Source organism: Amphiprion ocellaris, chromosome 19 (assembly GCF_022539595.1).
Source record: "Amphiprion ocellaris isolate individual 3 ecotype Okinawa chromosome 19, ASM2253959v1, whole genome shotgun sequence".
Classification (NCBI taxonomy): domain Eukaryota; kingdom Metazoa; phylum Chordata; class Actinopteri; family Pomacentridae; genus Amphiprion; species Amphiprion ocellaris.
This window is the reverse complement of record NC_072784.1, coordinates 15,770,465-15,785,804: the sequence shown is the minus strand read 5'-3', so window position 1 is coordinate 15,785,804 and position 15,340 is coordinate 15,770,465. Positions and strand designations below refer to the sequence as shown.

Below are 15,340 nucleotides of genomic sequence, written 5' to 3'. Positions count from 1 at the left end.
GGCCCGTGGAGCCCTCTCAGGGTCTCCCTCATTACCTGCTGAAGTGGAGGTTTTGGTTTTGGCAGTGATGAGTCAGAATGGATGATGTTGGGAGCTTAATTACTGTACTGTGACTGCTGGAGGTCTGATGTCAGCCGACTACAAGCCTTACAGCTCAAGGACACATATAGCCAGTTAAAACATGCAATGTTAGCTAAACCCAGTGTCTTGCTGTCCATCAGTTCTGCATAGGTGGCTGCTCTCATCACAGCTGACATCAACCTTTTCAGCTGCAACACACGAGTCATTTAAAAAGCTCAATGGGAGAGTGGAGGTGGAATGTGCAGTTAGGAACAAAGTCATGCTAAATTTTGATTCAGTGATTTATTTTTTTTGACTGATAGGTTTCTTCTGTCTAGAAAGGACAAACTGTAGAATGTAGTTATGCCCAAAATTAGGTCAAATTTGGACTTGAATTTTACCAATAGCATTTTTTCTTTTCAGTAATGACATGACAAAAGATGGGGGAAAGAAAGAGGCTTGGTTTGCTTTAATTAAAAACACTTGACTAAAAATTATATTTTCACAACTATCCAGACCCTAGAATTGAGTTGAATGTTTGACAAAACACAGCTTCTGGATCATTCTGAAATTTACAGACAGATCATATAAAAACATCCTATTAGCATTGGTATAATTTAAACCTTAACTAAATGCATTTATAGAACTACAGCTAAAATACATTTAATTTCCTGCTTCTTTATGTCCAATTAATTCAGTTTTATCAATTTAGATATATAAAGAGCACAGGAAATACAACCACAGTAATAGTTCATGGTTGTAGTCTCAAGAGTTATTGTTCATCTTAGGAAAATTGTGGCCATTGGATCAAGTTTCAGCTCTGGGTAACTGATGGGTTTTTGTCACATTCAGTGTTTGAGTCAAATTATGCATTAAAACAAAAACAGATTAACTCAAGATTAGCTGACTTAACCAATTACACATCAGTTCTTAACATTGTTTAGTATTTCCAATACTTCAATGTGAGCCATCTTCATTTATAAAGTGTAGTAATCTGGCTACTTTCACCACGCTGGAGTTTTTATACAAGTAGCTTCATGAGGCTAAACTTGAGAAATTAGTTCAAACACGTACAAGCTCCCAACATGGTGTTTAAAGACACAAGTTAACAGAAGCACCATCTGTTTTTACTGCATGTACAGAAGCCTCTCATTTAAAAAAAACAAATCAAACAGACAAGACATTTTTGGCTTTTACTTTTATTAAATAACTCTGCACTACAGTAAAGATGGTGACAGTCTGTGCAGCAGAGACATCGTCTGTAGTCGGGGACTTTAGGCGGTCTCCTCCTTGGCAATACGGTCCTTCTTGAGTGGTCCCTGTGGAAGACAGAAACAAGACCATCAGTCGTATGCCAATACTTTCACAGTCTGCTGTTGGCTCAGAGCGGCCAGTGTTCCCAGAGAGTGAACAGGGAGTCAGCACAAAGAGGCACTGCTCCCCTGCCTCACTGGAGCTCACTGTGGCACTGGAATGGAACCCAGAGTTCATACTGAAGACTGAACCAGGTTACGAACAGTGCAGGGAAACGACAGAAACCAATGAACAGTCTGCAATGCTATAATCATGGTGAAAAGGTTTTAAAGTTACATTTCAAGACTCTTAACACCTTTAATACACATTAGGTCACAGTATGTCAGAAAATTACCATATATTATTTTTGCATAACAATCTAGAGCAATAAGAATTTAATTGATTAACCAGTAATTGATGAAATTTCAGCTACATCCACATTTTTAAAAAAAACTAAAAATCAACCAAACCACCATTACAATGCCACTCAATTATTGGTGTTTGACATCACCCAGTATCCTGCAAACATTTTGTAGCCTGCAATACTTTTGCATGGAAAGTTGAAATTTATATCCTCCCATGGCCATTTAGGGAAACTAAACTCAAATGAATTAAACCCTGATCAGTAAATGCAGAACCAGCACATGGAACTTTTCAAAATTAGATGTTTGTTGTCTAGTTTTTAAACAGACTGACATGGCTGGAATGTGCCTCATTTATCTTGCTCAAACAGGAAAACTAAGAAAATAAGGAATTCTAAAATTTGGCTGAAAGCACAAAGTCTTACCATGAACGCCTTCTTTTCCTCCAGGGTCTGGAAGCGACCATGACCGAACTTGGAGGTGGTGTCGATAAACTTGAGGTCGATCTTCTCCAAAGCACGACGGCTGGTCTGCACCAGCAGAGACTGGAGAGAAAAAAGAAAACTCATCAGAACCTAAATGTTCATGAGAATACAAGTTCAATACAGATCAATCTAATCTTTCAGCTAGAAGGTAGGAGCATTTTCAGTTTCACCAAATGTTAACTACATTTACACCACATTGTCAGACAATCAATCACAATTTGTCCAAATATAAAATTGCTGCACTTCATCCTCACCTTGCGCAGAGTCAGCACCCTCTTCTTGGTCCCCACAACACAGCCCTTCACCATGACAAAGTCATTGGTCACCTCTCCATAGTGGACAAATCCACCCTGTAAGTCAAAAAAAGATACTCAGTCACAGCTGCTCCCAGGTTGGAGTACTGCAAGACAACATACAGTTTTGAAAGCGTTCCTTACCAGGGGGTTGATGCTCTTGTTGGACAGATCGTACTCAGTGGAGGCGTTGTTCTTCACCAGCTTTCCATCCTTAGTGTGGTAGCCCTGACCAATCTTGTAGATCTTCTTGTTGATCTCAGTACGGTGGTGGTAACCCTTCTGACCAGCACGGGCCACAGAGAAGGCCACACGGGCAGGATGCCAGGCACCAATACAGGCCACCTTACGCAGACCACGATGGGTCTTGCGGGGAAGTTTCTTTGTGTGCCAACGGCTGGTGACACCTATAAGACAACACATTTGTTAAGTCAACAGATTTAAGCACCTGAGCTACACTAAGAAATGCTGCAGATAAACATTTAGAACACATCAATGATCTTACCCTTGTATCCGTGACCCTTAGTGACACCAATGACGTCGATCATCTCGTCCTGGGAGAAAACGCTACCGATGGGGACAGCCTGCTCCAGCTTCTCACGAGCCCAGTCCACCTTGTCAGAGATGGTGCCGCCGTTAAGCTGAACCTCCATCAGGTGAGCCTTCTTCTGCCTCAGAGGCAGCAGACGCATCTGTACAGAAACACAAGTCAGAACAGAACATAAGCACAAATAACAAGAAGTGGACTGAAAGTTTTAGCTTTGTAGTCTCAGAAGGAAGGCAGCATGGAAGATATCCTCACAGGGTGTCGGGCGCCATGCCTGACGCAAGTTCCGTGGTCTCATCACTGACATGCAGGAAACTAAATAATCACCTCAAATACACTAACCTGCGTGTGGGCGATGATGCGGATGACCTGGCAGTACTTCTTCATGGCAGCGAAGTCCTTCTCCAGCTGCTTCTTACCCTCGTCATCCTGCCATTTCTTGCAGTACTTGGTGAAGGCCTTCTTCTTGGACTTGTACCTGAGAGCACGAAGTGACAAAAGGTTGGCACAGGTCCTTCATAACCCCGAAGGGCCAGCGGAAGAACACTGTGCATGGCTGCTCGCCCACCCTCCATGTGGATAAGGGGGCTGCATCAGCCAGTAAGGATTTTGGCTCATGGCACAGTTTCTAAGAAGCACTTTCCACTGGCCAGAGGAGCCCGGAGCTCATCAGGGCACACGGCACCCGAGCGGAGCTGCCACAGGGGCCACCGTTATGTTAGACTTGCTCAGTGAACCTGTAGGACTGGTTTCATTTCCACTGGCAACTAACTGCTTCAGTTTAATTAAAACTCAGCTCTAATTGTACATTCTGAGACTCACCAGTTCTTGTAGAAACGACGCTTGCACTCATCACTGACGTGCTCGGCAAAGATGGTTCTCAGGGAACGCAGGCCACGGGGGGTGTTGACGTAACCGACAACCCCAACCACGATCATGGGAGGAGTCTCCACAATGGTCACAGCCTCAACAACTTCCTTCTTGTTCACCTCTGCATTAGGAAAATACATTACATTTAGTGAAATTAGCTTGTCAAAGTAAAAATCGAGACTTATTCAGATTCATGATATAGACTGCACTCAGTACTCGACATTCAGCAAGGGGTATAAACCCATTCTGTCCGCCCGTCGAGAGTCTCATCACAGGCAGAGCGTCATCCTCAGACCTTTTCCACTGCAGATACTTTAAAACTAAATTATAAATCACTGTCTAAACTGCAGAACCTTCCAGTGTCTTTGAAGGCATATAAAAATAAGCAGCAAAAATAATCATAGGTAGAACCTATAGAAATGTGGTGTTCTGATGCAAAACTTGACCAATCTCTTACAATATCCCAAAAAGCATGGACAATGACCATGCTTTCAACACAAGCTATTGTGTAGTCACACCTCGTTTTCCTGCTATTACAAACTAAAGCGGCTGCAGTGGAACGGGGTCTAATATCACTAATGTTCAGCACACAATCCACCTTTTGGTGCACAACAGAATCTCATTTATGGCCTGACTGTACTCACTTGAGCCAGGTCTGTCGACCTCACGGACAATGTGTGTCATGCCGGCCTTGTAGCCCAGGAAGGCAGTGAGGTGAACGGGCTTGCTGGGGTCATCCTTGGGGAAGCTCTTAGCCTTTCCACGATGACGTTTGCTTCTCTTGCGGGGCAAAAAGCCCAGAGACCCGTGACGCGGGGCCGAAAACTTACGGTGGGACTGTGGAGAGAACAAGCTGTTAGCTGGGCCATGGCTAACTAACATGTTCCAAGAGCTGTCTGCAATAATATTTAACCTACTTGTGCATGTGACCCTTAGTGCTATTACACATACTGAAGATAGATTTAGGTTACCGGTGTCGAGTTGCACTGAGGTTTACCTCGCTGTTAGCAGCGTGTTAGCCACCCAACCTCTGGGTCGGCTATTAAATATGACGTGTCAAACAACCCAGACTTTATTTTTAAGCTTCCAATTTTCTCCAAAAATACATTAACATAACTAACTAACGTACTGGTAATGACTTAGCTTCCCAAGTGTTTTAAAACTTTAGCAAGGCCTAGTAAAAGCAGCCATTTTGAAGCCTGAATTGCCGGTATGGCTATGCATGCATTCCGTAAGTTGACATTTCTGACTGAAATACCTCAAAAATCTATCCTAGACTGTATTACAATTTTCCATAAAAGTAATTTGAGTGTATTAAATAAGTTATTAAGCAGCGGATGCCTCAGATGAAGAACAGATCCACGCTGAAGCGTAAGAATCATCTAGAGAAAGCTCACCATTTTGTCTCCAATCCGATTCAAAGAGGCCTACAGAGGGGCGAACTGTAGTTATATACCGAAGCAAATATCGCGAGTCAATGTGATTATGCACTGAGAAGACCCGCCTCCGAGATTTTAAGTTGCAGATGTAATAATCAAAGCAGCCACTAGATGTCGCTATTTGGCTTTACAATAATAACTCATTGGAACTTAACACGTAGTACCCAGAATATAGGCTGTATGACAACAGTATTAAAACTTTGTCTTTTTTTCATTATAAGACATACCATAGCACAACGGGATATATATATATATATATATATATATATATTTAAATTATTCAAGTACTGTTCCTTTTACAATTATTTTTTGCAGGACAGTACTGTACCTAATTAAGTAGTAACGATAACAGGATGCATCTTAATCAGAATGACAATTTCAATCGAAAGAGTGCATTGTCCCTGTGCATAACATTTCACACTTTAACACTAACTCATGGTTCTTGAATTTTGTGCTTTCTTTTACACAAATAAGACATATCATGCATAAATTGATGCAGAAAATGAATAAATTAGTATTCAAAAATTCACCAGAATGAGAGAAATGAATTATTAGTCAACAATTCCAGTGGATGAATGCCTAAACACCTATCTAATGTATTCCCCCAATGTTCAAATAAATCCTGATTGTAAGTAATGTACATGTAATATTTGATAAAATAACAGCGGTCACTTACGATACTATATCACAGGGAATAAATCAGTCACTGAATAAAAATCAAGCTGTTGTAGCATTTTATTTTAAATTAAATTCATAAAAAACACAAAGAACGCACACTTATATCTTTCACATTAAGGCAGAAATATTTCTTTTTTATGATCCAGTGTCTCTGTTGTGGATAAGAAATTCCTGCATCTCATCGCCAGAATGCCACTAAGAGAAATTTTTAGAAATCATTTTCCTTTGATGCAAAATCTGTTTGATTTCAGGAAGCTGGCTGAAAAATTCTGTTATACATTTCATAGCATTCAATTCATGCTCAAATGAAAACTTGCTTCTATGTTTCCATCATGAAGTCAGTGTATCCTTTGAAACTAAGATCATGCATGTCATTTCCTATAGTACAGAAACATACATGAACTGTCATAAAAATCTGTAGTTGTTCTTTGTGGATTTCTTTCACAGCTCTTCTGTTGCAAATATAAAAGTCCAACATATCCAAGATATAAACCAGATTTTTCAGGCATCTAAACAGCAGATAAATGTAGAATGGTCATGTTTTACTCCTACTGGAATGCAGGCTGATGCAGTAATGCCGATGCAAGGTGGAGCAGCGTATTTGGACTCTGTGCTGGATGGGGCTGGACACACCATGCAGTTTGTCGCAAAATGTCGGAAAAACAGATTTTCTTCTAACTCATGCTACAGCGGTTTGAAGATTCACCCTTTAAGAATGTTTCAAGGTTCCTACATTATCCTGCACAGTGGGTTAGCAGGTTTTCAGTCAGGATGATGGTGGCAAGATTGAATCTGTGACATTCAGTCCCCAAGATTTTTCATTTGATGAGTATAATAATTTGGTACAAGCACAAAAAAAAGTCTTTCTCTTTTAAAAGAAACCTGAAAAATGTGCATGAATCAGCACAGATAAAGTCTATGGTCCCAGAAGATTCTTCAGTATCCAGGCTTGTTTTTCAAGCTCCTTACTGTGTTTAAGTATGCAGGTGTGTCTTGAGTGTTTAATATTTCAAGAAAACTAGTCTGCTCTCTTGAAAAAGGGAGAGGCATCCCTGCAAAGAATCCTCATCATCAGCCTGCTCCTCTACCTTCTGTCTGAGGACACGTTATCCTTGATCATAATGTCTGCACGTTCTGCCCCTGCTGACGAACAACCAGCGTCACACAGCCTTCAGGAAGCCAGACGCTCGCGATCAAGGTTCATCTTCTGGAAGAAGGCCTTTCCAAATTCGTAACTGCTTATCATTATAGCACAGGCCGGAGCCACTTTGATCACTCTTGGCATGAAACCTGTGGGAAATAAACATGTTTTCACTTTCAAGCAGAGCAAATGTACATAGTTTTAGTTTATTTGAGACAGGAGAAGTCTGTACCTGCAAAAAGGCCTCTGTAGCCCAAGTCAGCCCATATTTCCTTCATTATGTGCCATGTGGACGTGGGTTTCTTTAAGGAGACTAGGAGGAATACAGTAAGCTACAGTTTAGAACACGCTACACACACATTTATTAACACAGCATTACTGTTTACATCATGAATGTATGAGGACAGACCTCCCAGAGTATCCATCTCTCCCAGCTGAATCTGTCTCCGAGTCTTAACGACATCAAACGGCAGCGTCAGAACTGCAGCGATCTAAACACCAGGAGAGACAGGAAGAGTTACACCTCGGACAAAACCCTCACATATTCTCTGTGCTTCAAGGACAACAGTGTATATCAGAAGCTGCTTGATTACTGCTTATCAAGTATTACAATCTGAATCTGTTAACGCTGGTCTTGACAATGCAATCATTGCTCTTAGCTGACCTCGGTATCAGGTAATAAAGTGTTACAAAGTGATACATTTATATAAGTATAGTTCAGTCTAATCAGTAAGACAAAGAACAGGTTTCTCACAGATACATGTTATTTTTATTCATTTTCACTTGAGATTAAGCAGGAAGTAACTCTATCATTGGATCTTATCAGGACAGTTATCAGGTATTCTACCATTTACTGGCATAAAGTGGTAGAAAAACATGGCTAACTTATGCAGCAGAGAGCTGGGGTGTGTCAGAATGACTGTTGGGTACTTACAGCTCCAGAGATAGCTCCTGCTGTAAAGCTGATGGAGAAGTTGGCCTGAGGCATTCCAGACTGTTCACATAGGTGGGCCTTCACCAGTTCGTAGTTAAACCAGTACAAAGCTGCAGGTACACACAAACAGAGATACTTTGTTTGCTAATTTGTTTATTTATATATATATATATATATATATATATATATCTACCTTACAGTAAAATTTCAGTTTTGTCTTCAAAATTGACAATACAACATTGACACAGATGCCATGATTGGGCAGCTGACGTTATATTTTTCTCACAAGCTTCAACACCCGACTGCAACACTAAGTCTGCCTCCCTAGAGAGACTGTCTGAAAATGTACAGCTTTATCCCCATATTTAAAAATTAATACCCCCCCTCTCTGTTACAGACTACATCTGAGAGACCATAAACCAGCCCTGGAGGGAAGATGGTGAAAAGAGTGATGGAGACAAATCTATCTTTTCAATGTTAAACACTAGATTTAGCAGTTTAATGCTAGAAAAAAGTGTCAAAACATTCACAGAAACTTCTTCCCTGTCCAACTGCAGGCTCAGTGTTTCAGTTTTCAACAGCATAGTTAGGATGTTTTCAACACAACAAGGAAAGAGACATATTTTAATAATTGTGTGAAACATGTGCAAGATATTAAATAACAGTAACAGTAAAATATGCTGCAGAGTTAGTTTAACAAGTTTCTGTGGAGGATTGGATACATTTTCCATCATAACGATAACCAGCATGAAGTCTAATTACATTTCAAGATGACTGATTTTGGTTTGGTTTTCCTTCCACATATTACATCTACACTACCGTTCAAAACTTTGGGGTCACCCAGACAATTTCATGTTTTCCATGAAAACTCACACTTTTATTTATGTCCATGAACGTAACTGCACAAGGGTTTGCTAATCATCAATTAGGCTTTCAAAACATTAGCTAACACAATGTAGCATTAGAACAAAGGAGTGATGGTTGCTGGAAATGTTCCTCTGTACCCCTATGGAGATATTCCATTAAAAATCAGCCATTTCCAGCTAGAATAATCATTTACCACATTAACAATGTCTAGACTGTATTTCTGATTGATTTCATGTAATCTTCATTGAAAAAAATGCTTTTCTTTCAAAAATAAGGACATTTCTAACTGACCTCAAACATTTGAATGGTAGTGTACATATAGTATATTCAGGATGCCTCTCTCACCAGAAAACGGTACATCTCTGAGCACAGTGGGTCCCCAGCCCCTCCACAGAGACAGCAGGCCGTCCTGAGCCACAGCAGAGCGGATACAGACCCGCAGCTCGCTGTAGGACAACCGACGGGACTGCATCTTAGTCCTGACCAGCTCCAGAGGGCTGATCACTGTCACAGCCCCCACTGCAACACAGATACACGCCACAAATAAAGAAAAGCGTCTACAGCTGGGATTCTACGTTGGACCGTCACACACTTACATCTGGCAAGACCTCCGGCAAGAAGAGGGACGTGGCTTCCCTGAAGACCCAGTCCGAATCTGAGAAAGTCCCGCAGCTGGTCATAGCAGGTGAAGTAGATGATGGTAGCAGGTACGGCCATAACCCTACACACACAAATGAACAAAGGTTTAAATGAATTTTCAGGCCGGAAACGTGTAACTCTTTCCAACCAGTACTGCCACACACATAGAAAAAAGTCATATTTCACTCAATGCATCATCAATGCATTAAAACCTGTGTATTATGATTCATTTTTACATTCAAAAGATTCCTAGTATTTTTTCTACATATAGAATAACCTTGTGAAATATCGTTATTCTCCACATTTGGTGGAATCTGTGAAATATCTAGATCTTTTTGCATATAGAAGAATCTGTACAATACAACAGTACTTCTGCATATTGCTTCTTTATTGTGTTACTGACGCTCCCTTCGTTTCTGCACAATCCTCTTTGATGTTGAAACACTGCAAAGTTCCCTGCTGTGGGATTAATAAAGGATTATCTTATCTTTTCTTAGCAGCTATGCAGAGGTCAAGTGTCTTTGACAGGACGGACTGATGGACTGAAGGTTGGAACACACAGTTTCTGTGATAACTTACAGAGGATGAGGTGAACGTTTAGTGTCCTTGTTGATTTTTCAGACCCATTCAGAATCATTAACACTTTTGCAGCAGCTTACTCTGTGCATGCACTTGCAACATTTATATTTGAAGGGCTCACTATTTGCTACAATGTTGTATTTCTCTATAATGCACAGTTTTAACAATATTAGACAACTTATATCATTCTCTCAAATCATTTTCTGATTCCCCCTTCTCTGAAAAATAAATCTTGACTTAGGACTAAAGGCTTGAATTATTAACGGCTACTGGTCCACTAGGAAAATCATTGGTCAGGGGAGCCTAGAATTTTGTCCTTGTTCATTTTTTCAAGATATTTTGTAAAAGATTAATTATTTGGTGAAAAAAACCTGCAGACTCTTTAGCACTGGATACAGGAAGGCATGACATACAGCAAAGGTCCAGTCAGCTGGGGGTGGAATGTGGATGTTTTAGTTATGTGGTATGGGCTTTTAACATTTGACTACAGGGGAGCCTCCTGTGTAGATTTCAAATAGTGAAACTCCTCTGTGAAAAGGAATATTTGGTTGGCCTGCCATGAAAAAGGCAGTACTAAGTGAATTTAATGAATCTCAATATAGAAAACATTACATTTACAGAGGAAATAGTTCATCCTTTAATTATGACACTCAAGAGTAAAACAATGCTTAAGAGCTGCATATCAGAATAAAACATTTACAGCGTTCTCACCCTTTATCTCAATTCTGACACATTAATTCTACAAGTACTGCACATATTTCCTACATGTTACTCACAGTGTTGGTGGTAATCCACTCCACAAAGAGCGGAGTCCTTCATGGCGACTGATTTTCACAAAAGCATCCTGTAGCACAAGCAAACACATGACATTATGTGTCATTTCATGGATAAAAGACTGAAAACAAAAGCAAAGCCTCTAATATGCTGCTACTCACAAGAGTCCCGCTGAAATGTGCTGGTGTTTTGTACCAGCTGGTGCAACTGGTTCCATTCTGACAAACATAGATGTGATCCATCAGTCCGTTGCAATACAGGAAACACTTCCCTGTGGGAGAGAACAACCAGAAGTCAAAGGAAGAGAAAAAACCCAAAGCTTCACAGAATAATCACAGGCTAATTCATTAAAAAGTCAGAATTGAAAAACAACTGTGTCTCACAGTATGAACAGAAAGCAGCAAAGGTTAATATGTTGTCTAAACTGAGCTGTACGAGCCGTCACAGGGTAGAGAAATGTCATTAATAATGCAGGCAATGGCAATGACCGCAGAGCCGCTCAGAAGGTAACATCAGGACTGTGCTTGTTCACTGATTACTCTGTTTGTTATTTCAGAGCTGAACACTGACAAAACCTTCAAAGAATCTCCAAAAAAAGCAGCATTTCGCAACCAGTTCTGCCACAAATTTTGGCCTGTTACATTTACAAGTTACAGAACCAAGCGGGAGCAGGAGTAAAAAGAAGCTGACTCTGGAATAGTGAGGTACAGCAAGGAACACTATCAGTGTTTCTTTGACATTTCAAACTGCAGAATTACAACATGATAGTTGTGAAATAAAAACATGCTCATCTAAGCTGACTGAAATCATGTCCATCTATTTGCATATCTTGTTTTGACTGGCAGAGATGTTTGGATTTGAGCGTGTGGCTGCACACACAAAACTGTGTCGCACCAGCATGTTTTCAAACTGCAGCCAAGTGTTAGCGTGTCAGATACTCACACTTGGAGGGGCGAGTGACACCACCCCACGGAGCAGATTCGCTGACTAAAGCTATGGAACGAAGCAAAGAAAGGACAAACAACAGACAGAGGACAGGTGTAGTGGGGTTAGTATTAGGAGCAAAGCGTTCAGATAAAAATGGCACCTACAAGCAGCTGTCAAAAGCAAGCTCAAACCCTTTTCAGACATGGGATGTGGAACATTGTTGCTTTGTCAATCTGTTAAAGTGAGGACATTCTGCCATTCAGACACAGGCCACTTTTCCATATATGTTCTGTACAGCTTCATTCAGACAGACCGCCTATAGTGCCAGAGAGAACCGCAGTATGTACGTGATGCTGGTCATTCACACAACATAAGACGTGTATAAATGCAATCACAAACAAAATCTAAACTAGTAGCACCTTATCAAAGTCTAGTAATTTTTGATGTCTTAAAACTGTGAAACTAAAAGCTCAGGAGTTAACATGAAGAAAGGCACAATGTAACAAAGTATTTATCTATAGCTGATACGTCTTTCTACGACCCGCCTCCACTCTACTTCTCATGTATTAGTTTGGTTGAGAGCAAAACTTGCGTTCCCCTCATTTCATTGGTAGACGAACTCAATTGGCAAAGTAGTCCTATCTTCTTCTTTTTTTTCAAGCCAAACACCGGTGCCGCATGCCGGAAATCCAGCACAGTGCTGGAATACTTTAAGCCATGCGTTGCTTGTGTGTGTCCCTCTGTTAATGTAACTGTTCAGTTCAGATTCATGTCGTGTGGAAATGCATATCTGAAAGGGGCTGAAGTGTTTTATTAGCTAAGCTAACGTGTGATTTTAAATCACGGAAGCTACATTTCCTACCTTGGTGGAACGGTGTCTGCTGAGCCTGCAGCCTGATCTTCACAACGTCCAGCGGTGTGACTGTAAACAAATCAGCTGATTCTGTTATATTAACAACACAAGAGCTGTACAACAATAACCAAAGTGGATGAAAATGACAAGAGATTGTGGAAAGCTCCATTGTTGCTCTTCCTGGTCATTATTTCTATAATCTCACCAAATATAGATGTGAGGAGGGCGCCAGTGCCAGAGGCCAGCATCTGCTGCACTGGAGAGATCGCAGCTACGGGGCGTCCCACCGTCCGCTCCCCCATCCTGCCCACCTGTCAGGCCAAAGAAAGAGCACTGAGAACACAATGTGCTGCATTTAACTCCACAGAGGTGTTTGTGATCCTGCTGAATGCTGTTCAAGCCGGCGTGTCTGTGTCTCCATGTTATGTAAAACAATTAAGGAGGACTGTCGCTGTCCCGTAAGATCAGCAGCCTTAAACTGAGTTTGTGGCTGGGTCAGTGTCCTGTTACGTCAGACTGCTCAGTATCTCATACCGCCTGCTAAAATGCTCCAAATTAGCATAACTGCAGCACAACTTAGGCTCTAAAACTTTATGCTTAAGTCCTTGAGAAGAAAAGGATACACTGCTGAAAACAAATGCTAATTATTACTGAATTCAAATCAGACGCCTCTCTTTAATGTGAGCAGCACGAGTTAAGGCGGAGTTGTTAAAACCTTTTGATAGCTTATCTATTACATGCATGTCTCCAATCTCACCATACAGCCAGTGGCCCACTTCTAAATGAGGGAGTGGGGATGCAGATAAATAAGCTACAAACAAATCCATCACTAACAGCAAAGTAGAGCTGCAACAATTAATTGATTAGTTACTTGGTCTGTCATATTATTTAAAAAAATGCCAGAGTGTTTCCAAAAGCTCAATGTGACGTGCTCAAATTTCTTATTGTGTCCCCAACCGCAAGGGAAGATGCCAAAAAGTATTTTAAATCCTGGAAATAAAGAATTTGGACTTCTTTTTTTCTTTAAAAAAATTATTAAAAAAAAACAATTACTGGGTATCATAATCATATTTAATAAATTTAATAATTGATTAGCTGATTAATTAGTTAGCTGATAACCATACACTGCGATATTGAATTAATTGATATGACTTCAGATTTAAGATACTGAAACCACATAATCAAAAAAATTACTTCAGTTAATCAATTATAGAAATGTAATTGTTGGCGCTCCACTTATCAGCTATTAAATTCATTGCCAGCTAATCTGATAATCAGTTAATAGTTTTGAGTATTTTTTTGAAGGAAAAAACTCAAAATTCTCTGATTCCATCTTCTTAAATTTAAGCATCTTGCTACTTTTCTCCTTTTTGGCAGTAAAGTAAAATGTATTGGATTGTGGACAAAATAACTTGCAGAAAAACACTTTAGGAAACAGTTTGACATTTCTCGCCATTTTCTAGACCAAAGAAAAATAATTGAATAGTTGATAAATAAAAAACAAAACAAAACAAAAACAACAACAGACAATGAAACTATCTATAATGGAAACAACCAGTAGTTGCACACCTAAAGCCCAGATGTTTTGACTGAATTTGCTCACATAAAATATGCACAGTGAGGAACTTCTGGAGATGTAACATCAAACTTGTCTTCTTTACTGTCTGCTTGCCCTTTGTTTCCCCTGTCTCGTCCTGATCCCGGAGTTTATTCCAGTTTAGTGTGACAGTTATAGACACTTGGCCCTCATGGTTTGTCTGCACAATAAGCTGCTTTTCAAAACAAAGTGCCCAGATCAGACATGTGGTTACGCGAGTGCCCTCAAAAAAGAAGGTCGACTGTCACGCTAGTTACACAATGCTGCATATAGATATAACGCGTTTCACTCCATGTCAACCTGACACTCATGCTGACAGGACAGAAGTTAATAAAAATACAAAGAGGCCTCCTTCAGATCAGAAAAGCTTCACTCAAAAGATTCTCAACCCAAAACGTAGTGCATGAAGTCCAGTTTTGGTACACTATGTTCTTTTTTCTAATTTGGCTGAAACAGAAGCTTGTAACAGAATTACTATATATTGAGCTCCAGTAAAGGTAAGAAGGAACGGTTGGTTTGAAAGACGGTGAGTTAATTTATAAAATGCATTAAACCAGCCCTCTCTGAAATATGTCATCTTTTAACTGCCCGCTGCGTCTCGGTGCTGATTAGCTTAGTGGCTACCTAGCGAGCTAGGGGTTTTCAGAAGCCGTTATCGTTCATTTTAAATTCATCACGCTAACGTTGCTCACCTCTACTTCAGTTGCCAGCCTCGTTGCGAAACACAGGTGTCTTCACCCATGTCATTTAGCAGCTAAGCTGCTCTGTCCTGTCTCAACTTCTTCGGCCGCTCCATCCTGGATGATAAGCCGTAAACATGTCTGGAAAGTCCGAGGGCACGTAGAGGTACAGGCTGCGCACGCACGCTGCTCTCAAGATCTCACAAACATGTCAGGGCAACGATGGTCGTAGCTTGGCAACAGGAGGAGGCCAATGCGCATGTTTTGGAGATCAGCGGTTTTGCTCCGCCCCTCTCTGCCGCTGCTGCGGCGCCGCCTGGTG

At 40.7% G+C, this 15,340-nt stretch overlaps 3 protein-coding genes and 2 non-coding genes across 6 annotated transcripts in view; all 5 read right to left on the bottom strand.

Moving 5' to 3' along the window:
* Positions 1-15,340, bottom strand: part of bcat2 (branched chain amino-acid transaminase 2, mitochondrial) — a 242,702-nt gene that overhangs the window by 170,237 nt on the left and 57,125 nt on the right. The window lies entirely within an intron of this gene.
* Positions 1,242-5,385, bottom strand: rpl3 (ribosomal protein L3). Its single transcript, XM_023293244.3, has 9 exons — positions 5,308-5,385; positions 4,555-4,747; positions 3,863-4,031; positions 3,383-3,518; positions 2,999-3,185; positions 2,638-2,900; positions 2,455-2,550; positions 2,141-2,260; positions 1,242-1,379 (listed from the first exon to the last, which is right to left on the bottom strand). Exons 1-9 carry the CDS (start codon positions 5,308-5,310, stop codon positions 1,335-1,337), a joined length of 1,212 nt encoding a protein of 403 aa, XP_023149012.1. The 5' UTR covers positions 5,311-5,385; the 3' UTR covers positions 1,242-1,334.
* On the bottom strand, positions 1,452-1,584 carry LOC111584001 (small nucleolar RNA SNORA54). The gene has a single exon (XR_002747519.1). It is a non-coding gene; the product is annotated as a small nucleolar RNA SNORA54 (small nucleolar RNA).
* Positions 3,257-3,349, bottom strand: LOC111584002 (small nucleolar RNA U83B). Its single transcript, XR_002747520.1, has one exon. It is a non-coding gene; the product is annotated as a small nucleolar RNA U83B (small nucleolar RNA).
* slc25a39 (solute carrier family 25 member 39) lies at positions 6,067-15,195 on the bottom strand. 2 transcript variants are annotated; one of them, XM_023293239.3, is made up of 12 exons: positions 15,031-15,193; positions 12,947-13,052; positions 12,751-12,810; positions 11,904-11,954; positions 11,123-11,232; positions 10,964-11,031; positions 9,566-9,690; positions 9,315-9,488; positions 8,103-8,212; positions 7,578-7,659; positions 7,401-7,481; positions 6,067-7,317 (listed from the first exon to the last, which is right to left on the bottom strand). In XM_023293239.3, exons 2-12 carry the CDS (start codon positions 13,041-13,043, stop codon positions 7,199-7,201), a joined length of 1,077 nt encoding a protein of 358 aa, XP_023149007.1. In that variant the 5' UTR covers positions 13,044-13,052; positions 15,031-15,193; the 3' UTR covers positions 6,067-7,198. The 2 variants fall into 2 exon arrangements, with proteins under 2 accessions (XP_023149007.1, XP_023149008.1); XM_023293240.3 differs by lacking the exon at positions 11,904-11,954 and having other exon boundaries at positions 15,031-15,195.